Source organism: Ursus arctos, unplaced genomic scaffold (genome assembly GCF_023065955.2).
Source record: "Ursus arctos isolate Adak ecotype North America unplaced genomic scaffold, UrsArc2.0 scaffold_5, whole genome shotgun sequence".
Classification (NCBI taxonomy): Eukaryota; Metazoa; Chordata; class Mammalia; order Carnivora; family Ursidae; genus Ursus; species Ursus arctos.
Window position 1 is genome coordinate 71,950,430 of NW_026623067.1, and position 14,436 is coordinate 71,964,865.

Below are 14,436 nucleotides of genomic sequence, written 5' to 3' on the forward strand. Positions count from 1 at the left end.
CACATTATGATAGGTTCCCAGGACACATCTACATATCTACCCCTTCATATTATAAACAGGCATTCATTCTCTGTGATATGGATTCGGCTTTTACCAAAATCTGATAGCCGGTTTGACATTGAAAAAATTTCAGCTAAGGGAAACACAGTATAATATGTGACCATATATATTTCTTTTAAAATTCTAGATTTGAAGAAGTTACAGTGGTTAGAAATGGTGGCACCCACGGGAATATTTCTGTGAACTGGGAATTGACACGGAATAGCAGTGATCCCACACCAGTAACAGCAGATATCAGACCAAGTTCTGGAGTTCTCTATTTTGCACAAGGGCAGATGTTGGCATCAATTCCTCTTACTATTGTTAATGATGATCTTCCAGAAGAGGCAGAAGCTTATCTACTTCGGATTCTTCCTCATACAGTACGAGGAGGTGCAGAAGTGAGCGAACCAGCAGAGGTAGTTCAGTTGTTATGCTTTACTTGTGTGAATATTTCCGTGTTACAAAAGAGCCAAAGAATTTGATCACACAAATCACTTTTATGTCTTGTTGGATGCAACAGGAAGAGCACTGCTTTTAGAAATGATGTATGTTTCCGTTGCTCAAGATTGTCTGTTCTGTAAATAAAAAATTTACTCTTCAAAAAAATTCCACAAACAATAAATTAGGAAAGTTGCCAAATGTATTTTTGATTCATCTTTTACTCTGTCACATATAAAAAGTGATCATCTTTAGACATGATATATAAATAAATATTAAAAATCAGACTAGCCTAGAAAATTAGCAGTTCTGTGTTCTCAGATATGAGAATTCTACACTTTAATATTTTATTTCTTTATCTGCAGCTTTTGTTCTACATTCAGGATAGTGATGATGTTTATGGCCTAATAACATTTTTTCCTATGGAAAACCAGAAGATTGAAAGCAGCCCGGGTGAACGATATTTATTCCTGAGTTTTACAAGACAAGGAGGAACTAAAGGAGATGTGAAGATGTTTTATTCTGCCCTTTATATTCCTCCTGGAGCTGTGGACCCTTTACGAGCAAAAGATGGCATCTTAAATATGTCCAGGAGAAATAACCTCATTTTTCCAGAACAAAAAATCCAAGTCACCACAAAATTACCAATAAGAAATGATGCATTCCTTCAAAATGGGGCCCACTTTCTAGTAAAGGTACTGTAATGATTAGAACAATTTCAACTTTGGTTTGACTGTACATGTATTTGTCTGTGAGAGAGTTAACTAACCATTATCTTGCCCACATTGACGGCTTGGATGCTACCATTGGTTACTAAAACTTGTTGAGGGAGTCCAAGAAGAGACTGTGTCGGCTCCTAAGCTGTATAAGAATGAATAAAACAAGGGTCCTACTAAAGTTAATAGTTTAATCAGGTGATAATAAAAGTACACCAACTTGAAATGCAGGTCAGAAACTAATGGAGGACGTAATGGAGTAACACAAATTGTTAATGGAGGAGGGCAGGGAGGGGGAAGATTGAGAGAGAGAAGGAGAAAGAGATCCAACATTCTTTTGAGCTGATTTGGGAAAACATGACATAGGAATGGGATTTGTAGGGTAAATACTGTTTTTCATGATGGCTACAGCAAGGGAGACATTTCAGAAATAAAAAAAGCAATATGAGAAAAATGGCGCAGATATTTTTAAATAACATACTTAAAAAAATCTGTTTCTTTGTCTATTAACTATAGATAGAATCTTTGGATTCTCATCTACTTAATAAAAAGAAGTTAGGTCCCCATAATGTATTCTTCCACTTTGTCTTTTTTCTTTCTTAACTTTTATTAACCAAAACGTTATTTTTATTGCCAAAATTTAAAAAAAATCTGCACTCACTTGTGATAGTATGGTTATGTTTTCCATTCATTTGGTATTGGTTGATTCTGAAAATTAGAAAGCAATAAAGGATGCTTATCAAATTTTGGTGATGTAAAAAAATTTAGTACAGATTCAAATAGTATGAATGGGTTGATAAAGATTTTATAATCCTGTATCGCCACGTACTTTGCTAACCGAAATATATATCAAATGAAATTTCATAATCCATTAATTTTTTTAATCATACACATTTAAATTGGTCTCATATTTTTGCCTAGACTTTGTTTTATGGTTTATTGCTGCTTTCTCTAGTATTTCTAACTGCTCCCTTTCTATATGTCATTCTCACCACGTTACAGCTTCCAGTTGTCTTATATATGTTGGATGGTGAGTTTAGCCGTACTAACTGCTTTCTGTGCTTGCTTCACACCTGCTACGTGAGATAGTTTTTACTGAGCTCCTGAATTTTCCTGATCTCTTGCTTTTTCTTTCTTGGATTGTGTTTGGGTTTTGTTGTAGTAAATCTTCCTCAGTTGAATACATGTGCAGAAAAGGAATATGCAAAGTAAACTTCTTGAGTCTTTTGAGAAGCTAAAAACAAAACTTCACACTTACATTGATAGTTCGGCTTGGTAGAAATTTTTAGATTAAAATGATTTTTTCGTGGTACCTGGATGGCTCAGTTGGCTAAGCGTCGAGCTCTTGATTTCAGCTGAGGTCATGATCTCAGGATCATGAGATCAAGCCCTGTGTTGGGCTCCACACTGGGTGTGGACCCTGCTTGAGATTCTTTCTCTCCCTTTTCCTCTCCCCCTCCCTCCTCCTCTCTCTCTCTCCACCCCCCAAAATAAAAATAAAAATAAATTTTTTCTTCAGAATTTGGAGGGTATTGTCTTATAGCACAGTTGCTGATGAGAAATTTGAGGGAAAGACATTATTTATGTTTTTAGATAACTTGCTTGTTAACCGTGAAAGCTTTTTAAAAAATCTTCTTGGTGTCCTGAATTCCACAGGACTGTGTCCCACTTTGCTTAGCACTTGATGGGGGTAGGCCCTTTTATTCTGAAGACCCTTGTCTTTTTCTGTTTGTTTTCAGCTGGGCCACTGTTCATGCTTGTACCATTTGTGTCTTTCTTGAGGACTTCCGATCCAGGGGTCTAGTAGGTGACCTATTGTGGAGATATAGGATTTATCAGTATATGGAGAATGCCTTTTTGTAATACGTGTACCCAGAGGGAGACCTTTTGCCATTGTTTTCAAAGGTTTTGCCTCTGGTGGTGAGAGATTCTGCTCTTCATCTTTTGTTATTATTGTTATTGGTATTTTGTGTTCCCTCCAAATGGAGAACTTATGAGATGCATACTTCTGTCTATGAGGATAACCCATTCTTGGGGGACCCCTGAATTTCTCTTGGAGTGATGGGTAAAGAGAACATGGCCTTGTACACAGTGTGTCTGCTTCTCCTGTGGCTTGTGGGATGCTTTTGTGACATGAGTGGCCAGATGGGGCATCTGCATCTGAGAAGTGGAATTGAGCATGTGGGGGAGCCCATGGCCCTGGCCATGCTGAACAAGAAGTTAAAGGGACTAGAATGCTGCTACCAGAACACGTTTGGAGATATATTTAGAAATTTTTTAAAAAACTATACATTTGGGGCGCCTGGGTAGCGCAGTCGTTAAGTGTCTGCCTTCGGCTCAGGGCGTGATCCTGGCGTTCCGGGATCGAGTCCCACATCGGGCTCCTCCACTGGGAGCCTGCTTCTTCCTCTCCCACTCACCTGCTGTGTTCCCTCTCTCGCTGGCTGTCTCTCTGTCACATAAATAAATAAAATCTTTAAAAACAAAACAAAACAAAAACTATACATTTGGCCTTATAAAAAATAAGTCACAATGTTTTAAGATTGGTCCCAATAATACATGGAAGTGCATAACTAATTTCACCAGTTTGCATTTAGGGTAGCATTTCCCAAACTTAGCAGTTTTCAAGAGTCCCTGGGAGATAATAACTTGTCAAGACGAGTTTAAGAATTTCATGGAGTTTTTGTTTTTATTTTTGGTGTCAGCTCTGTCCTTTGCCTTTTCTGCTGTCAGTGTCCTCTGGATTCAGAGCCCTCTCATTAATATACATTGTCTTAGTTCAGGCTGCTATAAAGAATACCACAGATTGGTGGCTTAAACAACAGACGTATATTTCTCACAGTGCTGGAGGCTGGGAAGCCTGAGATCAGGTGCCAGCATGGAGAGTGTCTGATGAGAACCCTCTTCCTGGTTTGCAGACTGATGACTTATTGCCGTGTCCTCACCTAGTGCAGAGAGACAGGAAGTAAGCTCTTAGGCGTCTCTTCATTTAAGGGCATTAATCGCATCATGGGGGTCTACCCTCATGACCCAATTATCTCCCAAATGTCCCATCTCCACATGACATCATGCTGGGGATTAAATTTTCAATACATGAATTCTGGGGGAGCACAGACATTTAAATTCATAACATGTTTAAGGTTTGTCAGTATTCATTTCTCCCTTCTCCAGTCTTGCATAGGGCACAAGTGGTATGAGAACCAAATTATTAACCCAAGTGAAGTAAAGCAAAGATTTTACACAGTTACTTTTGCTTTCATGGAGGCCTGGGCATCCTGGCGTTCTTGTAGTCATTGTAGTGATGTGAGGTGAGTTTAAGGACTGATGATGCAGTAATGTTGATTTTGAGTTTTGGAAAACTTTCCTGTTCCCACTTTAGCTTTCTGATCTCTTTTCTTACGCTGCCTCAAGACCACTTTTTACTGTGGATACAGACCTGCCTGTATCTGTGCCAGTATTAGTAACCTTTCTATTGAGCTTTAAGTCTTTTGAAAATATCTAGTATCTCTATCCAAGTAGCTGCAGAGAATCTCTTTGTAAACAAAACCTTATTAAAAACCATCGATGGGTCAAATATTACCCAAGCTATTTTCAGCATTGTATATGAACATGACAGAATTTATTCTTGATGCTACTTGAAAAGTAAGGAAAAACTCGAAGAAGTGTGTAATTTGTCTGAATTTTGGTGATGCCAGTTTAAAAATGTGTTTGTACCACTAATTCCAGACTCAATTCTTTATCTGTCTGTATTCAGTTAAAAAACAAAAGGTCTTACAGTGCAGACAGTTAATTTAACAGTTTAGGGGGGGAAAAAGACATTATTAGTCACTGACACAATTCCTTGAGGTTCAAAACAGCCGTAGGTTCTGGAAGGCTGGTTGAAATTAGAAGGTTGTGTAGTTTGTGTAGTACATAATGGATGAGCAACTCAAGAATAGGAGGCATCAGAATCTGCATGGAAAGTTGAATGAAACTGAAGAAAGGAGAATCTGAGACATGAGCTCCTCATTCTTCACGAACCCTCTCAGCTAAATACATTAGTCTGAGATACAACTTTTGGCAGGCTTAGGGTTTGCTAATGTGCTGTCCCAGTTGCAAACCATCTGAAAGCAAAGAACGACTCTTTATGAATGGGGCAGTTTGATTTAGCAGATGCTTAAGGAACCCAGACAAAAAGGCTTAGAGACTAGGAAATAAGCCATGGAAAATTAGCATTTTCCTTTTGATCAGTTCATTTCATAGCCTCTATATCTTCCTTCTTTGTATTTTTCAAAAATCCTATATTTAGAATTAATTCTATAGCTTTTTTTGATAAATGTAAGATATAACTTATATATTTTCCTCCTTTCTCTTTAGAAAGTTTTGATAAATAGTATTATCAGTTTACCTCTTTGTGAATGTTTGGGAATGAGAGTGTTCATTCACAAACATATGCTTTCTCACACATGACCAAATATTTTAGAAACATCTTTGCCTCCAAACAATGTACACCTTATATTTATACACATTTTGTATATACATTTAAATATATATATAAATTAAATATATACATTATATATACATTAAAATATATATTTTATTTGTTTATTCTTTGTAATATTTTTAAGATAAGTAGAAATTTACATGTATATATATTTTCTCTAGAAAAAATGACAGATATGTGGTTTTTACTCTTTATCTTTACATTGTATTTATTTTATAAAGTAAATGCAGAATACTAAAGAATTTCATGTTTTATTTTACTTGACTTGGTCTACATACTATATTTGGCAAAATGTGTCAGTCTAATTTCTTTTTTTTTTCTTTTACTCAAATGACTCTTTACCAAATATGGAGTTTTTCCTATTTTTCTCCTGTATGTGATTTTTAGATTTAAAATTGTTTTTAAAAATATTTATTTTATTTATTTTTTAGAGATGGGGGAAGACTGGGGTGGGAAGGGGTAGAGAGAGGGAAACAGAATCTTAAACAGGTTCCATACTCAGCATGGAGCCCAACGCAGGTCCCTATCTCACAACCCTGAGTTCGTAACTTGAGCTGAAATCAGGAGTCAGACTCTTAACCAACTGAGCCACCCAGGTGCCCCTCCCATATGTGATTTCTAAAGCAGAATGCATGACATTTTATTTATTTATTTATTTATTTATTTATTTATTTATTTATTTATTTATTTATGATTTTATTTATTTGACAGAGAAAGTGAGAGGGGGGAGGGCGAGAGGGAGAAGCAGACTCCTTGCTGAGCAGGGAGCCCAATGCGGGACTCGATCCAGGGACTTCAGGATCATACCCTGAGCCAAAGGCAGTCGCTTAACTAACTGAGCCCCCCAGATGCCCAAAATGTGTGACATTTTAAAAGGGCATTTACTTTTGCCTTTAAAATATATATCATTTATCATAAAATGTGACATTGTGTGTGGAATCAGAAATACTCCTGTACGGGGCGCCTGGGTGGCACAGTGGTTAGGCGTCTGCCTTCGGCTCAGGGCGTGATCCCGGCGTTGTGGGATCGAGCCCCACATCAGGCTCCTCTGCTGTGAGCCTGCTTCTTCCTCTCCCACTTCCCCTGCTTGTGTTCCCTCTCTCGCTGGCTGTCTCTATCTCTGTTGAATAAATAAATAAAATCTTTAAAAAAAAAATACTCCTGTACATTTGTGGAAAATCAGTTTAAATCACAAGTCTCTTCTGATGGTTACTTATAAGCATTGTTTCCACATCACAAAGCCTAACAGAGGGCTCTAAAGAGTGGGAGATCCATAATATCTTATTAGGTTCAGAATTGCTTTTCAGCTTAAAATCTTTGTTTTTGCAGTTCTGTAATGATTATCTATTCCTATACTGCTCAAGTGAACACTGTATGGGTTGATCAGTTGAATTTGGGAAAGTTAGAATATTAAGATGTTGAAGGTTTGTGATATACCAGGATTCCTATGGAGCTCATTTTGTATTGGAGGGATGAGTCGACAGGCATTTCCTGTGTCAGCTGCAGTTTTGGGTCCGTGTCGTGGCCTGGGAAAACGCTGAGAAGAACACAGACTCACAGGGGCTTTGTTGGGAGGTTAAAGTCTGAAACACACAAAATGATGATAAGCAAGCAACATGTGAAATTTATGATAAAGTCCTAAGTTTAGGAAGGGTAGTTGTAGAAGTTCAGAAAGATCAAGTAAAAAGGGCTGGAGATAACAGGAAATCTTCATGAAAGAGGGAGATTTAACTGGCCTTTAAGAGTGGGTATGTTTTGGACTTGTGAGATGATGAAGGGAGGCCGTTCTAGATGAGAACGCTGTGGAAGTTACTCCAGTGGTCGTGTTCATCAAGCACAGGGATGTTGCGTGTTATATACATATGCTGTTTTTCTTTAAACAGAGAGACAGGTTACATTTGGAGCTCTGAACGATCCTCTGATAGTGAATTTTCTCTGGCATAGAAAGGGAGTGGGTGAGTGATTGGAGGTGTGGGTCGGTGGAAGTGTAGGAATGAGACGTGGGCAACTCTCAGTTTGGCTTTAAGGTCAAGGTAGTTGGGTACAGGTGATAAGGAGAAAAAGTGGATGGTACTGATGTTAGTAGTGAGGGGACATGGAACAGAGATAGTGATTTCTATTTTGGACATTCTAACTGTAAGGTGTCTGTCTGACATTTATATGATGTCCAAAGGCAGTTGGTTACAAAGATTTGGAATTCAAAGGAGAGATCCAGAGATTATTAGGGAGAGGGCATGACATTATAAGATAAAGGGCTTGGAAAGAACCCTGGGGAATAATAACTGAAGAGAGAGAGAAAACAAACAAAAACAAACTCAAGAAGCCAGTGCAGGAGGTTGAAATAGGATGGTGACTGAAAGGAGACGAAGTTGCCAAGTTTGTGACCTTTACATATTTACTTTGTTGCCCCATGCTATTAAAACTTTTTTTTTTTAATTTAAAAATTTCTGTTCTTTTAAATTTTTTATTGCGTTTGTTTATTATAGTTGGAAACTGTGGAATTGGTGAACATAATTCCCCCAATCCCATCTATAAGTCCTAGATTTGGGGAAATCCAAAATATTTCTTTAGTGGTTACTCCAGACATCGCAAATGGAGAAATTGGCTTCATTAGCAATCTTCCAGTTGTTTTACATGAACCAGAAGATTCTGCTGCTGAAGTGGTAAGTAGGCTTTTTTTATTGATGGGACCTAGTGAGTCTGAGATAAGGCATAGACAGTTTCCTTTTTTTAGAGTTAACATAACAGAATTAACAGATCTTGAAAAGCTTCACCATTTACAGCAAGTATTCAATATGTCATTTGATATAAGTAACTGATGCATATGTGGTTTTTCCATCATCTTTTGCCATATATGTTAGAATAAAGTTAGAATTAATTGCTCATGGCCAGAATTGGGTATTTTGATGTGGATGCTTTTAGATAGTGCTATGACATTTGCGAGAGTGATAGCCAAACATAATTTTTCTTTTTTTTTATTGGCCAAGTCACATGAATTGCAGGTATCCTTGACCTATTCCATTTATTAGTGTTCCTCATGCTTGCCTCAGGCAAGACAAGGGTGGCTACCTTGGGTTCTGTGCTTGGCAGTGGAAGTGATCCACTTGGATCGCCATTCCAGTTGGCGGTGGTAAAGTGGTGGAATGCCAAATCTGAGAAATTTTATATTACATATATGGGTAAATTTTTATAGGCACACACACACACACACACACACACACACACACACAAGCACACTCACATATATAGCACCCCTACCTGCCCCCTACCCTGACTGAATTTTCCTGCCATCTATCGAGGGATAGCTCTGACTTTCAGCTTTACCATTACCTGAGTCACGGTCTATCCCTGAAACCTTCTCGAAGACTCTCATAACTTAGATTTGATTTAAAATGGGTTGGGGTTCAGATCAGAAAAGAGGAGAATTGTTTTTGTTATCAAAGTCTCATGTCAAAATATGGTATCCGCAACTTCCTTTGTTTGTATATTTGATTCTATAAATTGGCAGAGCAGCTCATTTTTCAAGATGGTTCTCATTTTTTGTATTTTTTATTTATACACTGTTTCCCTCTAAAAACTAAAAAACTAAAAACATTTGGAGAGTGGATTGCTTTTATTCATTATCTGCTGTCAATTTACCATTTCATATTTTTCCCTTGAGGAAAATTAGTTTTGAGGGAAAGTTTTGGGCTCTGTGAACCTGCATTCTTTCCCTCTGGGAAACAGAAAGGGTGGAAATTTCCCTCATTTCTCTTTCTCTTTGTCCCATCCATAGCCCAGGCCACAGCCACTCCCTCAGGGTGACTTAAGGGCTCACCCCTCTGTTAATTTTTTTGTCTTCCTTAAGTATCTTATTTTGCTCACTGGTCTCCAGCCCTGACCATCCTAGTCAAAGTAGCAGAATGGTTAGTGAGGAAAATATCTTCCATTTTTCAGCATGGGGTGTGTTAAAAAGCAAAGAACAAAGAAGATACATTTTTAGGGGCTTAAAAAGAGTAGCGTATCTACCATTAAGTATTCATTTATATTCTTTATTTGAAAAAACTTTATCATTATCTACAATGATCCTTTTATTTTATATATTTGAAATTCACTGCACTTAAAACTATCAAATATAATTTGTTTCAGAATTATTATAATAGCTGCCATTTACTTAGCTTATACAATGGAGAGGCACTCTAATCCTCTCCACAAACTTGCAAAATAGGGAAGCCCTAGCTTCATTTCACTTGAGGAAATTGAGGTCAGAGAGGTTAAGTAACTTGCCCAAGGTCACCCAGAACTATGATTTGAGTATGTCATTTTATTCCTACTGCATTTATTGTGGTTAGAAACATTTCTTGTTCTTATTTATATTATTATTTTCTTATTTTTGCCTCCATCATTTTAAGATGAATTTTTCGTAATTTTCTAGTTTCAATTACAAAAGTTTATATTGTGATATAACATTAATTCTTTTTTTTTTTTTTTGGAGAAGCTCTGATGGAAATTTAGTATTTAGCCAACATGTTCTACATTTTTCATGATTGTTTGCCTTTTATTAAGACAAATCACAGGTTAGGGATATTTTTGGGTAGGAGCGGTTTTGCAGATAAATTTGATTAGCAAAAACTATTAAAAATAGTTATATCTAAAATTATTTTTATGCTTAAAGAGAAGGTACGTTCAGTTGTATTTTAAGGTCATTTAATAGTTGGTTTCTCTATGCAGAATACATATATAATAACATGTGCATGCACTAACTGAAAATCTTACGTAATTTGTTAGCATGTATTTCAGAAGAAATTGTTCCATTTTTTCTTTTTATAAGGTATACATTCCCTTACATCGGGATGGAACTGATGGTCAGGCTACTGTCTATTGGAGTTTGAAGCCCTCTGGCTTTAATTCAAAAGCAGTGACCCTGGACGATATAGGTCCCTTTAATGGCTCTGTTGTGTTTTTATCTGGGCAAAGTGACACAACAATCAACATTACGGTCAAAGCTGATGACACACCGGAAATGAATGAGACGGTAGCACTTTCTCTAGACAGGTAATAACCTGTTTAGGTTATGTTTATTTAGTAGCATGTATATGTTATATGTCTGAGTTCTCTGAAATAATATTGTTTCTTGTTTTAGCTCTTTCCTCCGTATAAAGAGAAAAAACTGAATAGATAACATTTTGCTAAGCTTCTGACTTTTCTGTTTTTTGTTGATGGCTCTGGTTAGACTGTGAATATTATGACATAGTGAACTTTTACCCTGCTATTCATTATGAGGAAACATTACAGAGAGAATTTGTGGAAAGTATCAGATATAACATAAGCATAGCTAATAAGTTGCTATATTAAACAAGTAGGCAGCAACAAATCTAAAATGTTAGATTAAGCAAACAGCTCTGCCTGCTTCATTTTCAGTAGGGGAGAGGATTAGAGCTTTTTTGAGTGAGTAAAAAGAAAGAGTTAATCTTCATATAATGAAATTCTCTTTTTAACATAGAATTTGAACACTAAATAATACATTTTTTCAGAGAATCAAAAATAGAAATTTAAGAGGTGTTTTTCAGTAATAATAATGATTTACTTAACATTTCTCAGTGGATAATTTATATTAGGAAAATATTAGAGTCTTTCAAAGAGAGATTTTTTTTCAGTAATTCAGAAAACCTCCAAAAATGAAAAAAAGTTCTGTTTAACTGATGTCAGTTAATTAAAAAAAAATCAAAACCAAGCTTATCTGCTACAATTTCCTATGTTAAAGTTGATACATATTAGAGAAGGTTAGTGTGACTGGAGGGCTTTGCAAAATTCATATTTTATAAACAATAAAAATCACAGATAAATTCAATTGGCATTATATTATACTATATTAATTAGGACTGAAATAGTAATAATTATTTTATGGAACCCCTGATCCCCTCTATATTTTACCATCAGGTTTTTCTTTGTAGGTATTTTGTGTAAACACCTATAAACCTGATGAGTAGCTGTTCTTTATTTTTATGTCAAAGAAAAGTACAGAATGTAGGGAACAAGTCTACTAAGTGTCTGCTGTGTATTTTGTTTGTTTTCATAGCTGCATTCTGTTTACTCCCTTTTTTACATAAAAAGTAAAACAAAGCAACAACAAAGCACACAAACAAAAAAAAATAAAAAAGCAATGACAAATGTAACAGACACACACTGTCTAAATGACTTACGCTTTTAATAGGTATTTCACATTAAATCTTAAGGAAAGGTATTTCAAATTGTTTCTAAAAATCAGTGAAATGTAATGTAAATGAAAACTGAAAATTATCATTTTTTCACTTATGTACTTTTTTCTTTTAGTTAGGTTTGAGTACTTATTAAATCAATGGGCAGTCTTCAAAAAAAGAAAAGAAAGAAAGAAAACAAACAGTATTTATAAACCAAAGATATAGCAATTCATAGAAACTCTTAGCGGAGTTTCTGCTTTGGCTAAGTGTTTAAAGAATGATTTCACCTTCAAATTTCACCTTCAAAAGTTTATAGTGAATATTTTTTATGTCCTTTCAAAACAGTCATTTTTTAACTTGGTCATATAAACCTTTAAGTTAATTAAATATAATTTTTAAGTGTTTATTTCTCTCTCTCCTATGGGCAAAAACAGTATACAAGGAAGTATAAATCCTGGGCTAGAGTATTTCAGAAATTATTGGTTACTCTCTTTTCAAATACAGGAAATTCATTCAATTTATATTAATTTTAATTCAATTAGCAATAGTGTTTACTTATATTATCTCAATTGTGCATGAGTAAGAATGAGCAAATAACATGTGAGTGTTCTAAGACATATTTAATTAAATAAATGTCAGAATAATATCTATGATTTAAAATGACATATTTTTTCTAAACCTCATCTCGATTTTGCAAATTTTGAATGATAACAAATGTTATTACAATGTTATGATATAATAATGCAACAAAAATAATTAACACTTTCTTGTGGTACATTATACTCTTTCTCTAAAGTCAAATTCAAATGCAAATTCTCTATGTTTAATACAGATAAAAGTTGCTCTGTAGTTAAAAAGTTGATGCTTTCAGTATTATACCAGTTAAAAATATTTTAATGTTTAGTTTTCCCCAAATCAGAAAAAATTTCACTCTGCCAGTTTATTTCAGAAAAATTTTCATATATGTGGTGTATAACCCCATATTTATAAATAGTGTCATTTGACCTTAAAAATGAAGCCCTAGGGTTGTGCATGTTGACATGTGTTTTTCAAGGCTGTTTGAAAATGCATTAGATTGGGGATTTGGAAAAGTATTTAGATTTCCTGAGATGAAGTTCTGTTTAAGTAATATTTGTCAAAGTTAAAGATAAAATGCTATCTTATGGCTTCTTAATATTTCTATGCAAATGATGAAAGGTATGTATTTCTTTACTTTTAGTTTTTTTAATTTTTTCAAAGAACAACTGGCTTTAGATCTGAGGATGAAGATTTTTGTTTTTTTAAAAACCTTATTAAAGCTACTAAGTAATTATAAGTCAAGCTGAATGAGATTTGCTCAGCTGCTGTGGCTTGCGAGCCTGCACAGTGCTTGGCAGGCCCCAGCGCCTTGGAGCAGGCCTGGAAAAGAATGTCTTCAATGGGTGTTGACATGCTGGCTGCCCATGGGGTCATCTTCCCTAAGTGGGAACTCGCTGAACCTCTTGCTAGCATTTGTCAATAGCAAAGAATCCAGTGTGCGAAATTCCCATAAAGTGAACATTACTAGCTTGTGGGGGAAAAAATGAAAAGCTTTCTTTAGCTTTATTTTTACTCTGTCGTTCAAATTTCTAGCAGTATTAGTGCGATTTTGGCAAATGGTGTCTCTGTCTCCTTTTCCCCCTCCCACGCTTCTGTGTTGACAGGGTAGAAACCGAAAGGTTTGTCGTGTATTTTGGGTAAGTGTACAAAATGATGCCTTGTTTCTGGTTATTCAACCTTTTGCTTTTCAAGCCGTTGTTTTGGACAAGGCTGTGGTTCTGCATGACAACGGGTCTTGAGAAATTTTGCTTGATGCTTGTGCATGCTTTGTGTGTAGTTTCAATTTCTAAAGGTAAGGGGAGCGGGTGTGAAATAGGGGTATATTTACTATGAAAATCACATGACTGCATTAACAACATAACAAATAACTGTCCCGTTATTTGGGGTATCTCTTCTGCGGACACGAGTATGCTAGGTGTTGGTTGTCAGGTTTCTGAAAGCTAGAGAAGGATGGTAATTCTGATTTTCTATTACATAGGAAGTGAGCCGTCTTTTCTACGTATTAATTGTGGCTTCATTGTAATTTTGAGGTCTGATCATGAGTACTTTTTGGTTCAACAGAAAGTGACATTTGGGAAGGTTTAGAACAGATTGCAGGACTGAGAATTCTCAAAGAGTAGGCTTAGACTGGCTTTTAAACCCCCGGAGCCCTGCATCCCAGTCCCTTTGATCATTCTAATTATACACTGAGCATAAAAACCAGAAATATAAAAAAAAAAAATCTTGTTTTAAATATGTTCTTTTGAGAAATGTATGGACATTAACAAGTCATGCATCTCAGATCCATTCTATTCCACGTTTTTTTTTTGTGTATGTTCTGTATTTTCTTTTATAATAACAAAAAATAATGAGGTTAAAATTGAGGTGAATAGAATCATATGAAAGGTCACAAAAATATTTCTAAAATCTAATCATAATTTCATTTATTTTTGATCAGTGTGGCTTGTTTTAGTCTGTGCAGTTATCCAACTTTTATTTAGTTAGTATAATCTTACGTCAT

At 35.6% G+C, this 14,436-nt stretch overlaps 1 protein-coding gene across 1 annotated transcript in view; it reads left to right on the forward strand.

Annotated features, from left to right (window-relative positions):
- The window catches only part of ADGRV1 (adhesion G protein-coupled receptor V1), a 508,055-nt gene that overhangs the window by 48,257 nt on the left and 445,362 nt on the right, over window positions 1–14,436 (forward strand). Inside the window, exons 8-11 of the mRNA XM_026498632.4 lie at window positions 188–458; window positions 846–1,175; window positions 8,166–8,342; window positions 10,490–10,713. Of these exons, the coding sequence (XP_026354417.4) occupies window positions 188–458; window positions 846–1,175; window positions 8,166–8,342; window positions 10,490–10,713 (1,002 nt within the window). The remainder of the gene's footprint in view (window positions 1–187; window positions 459–845; window positions 1,176–8,165; window positions 8,343–10,489; window positions 10,714–14,436) is intronic.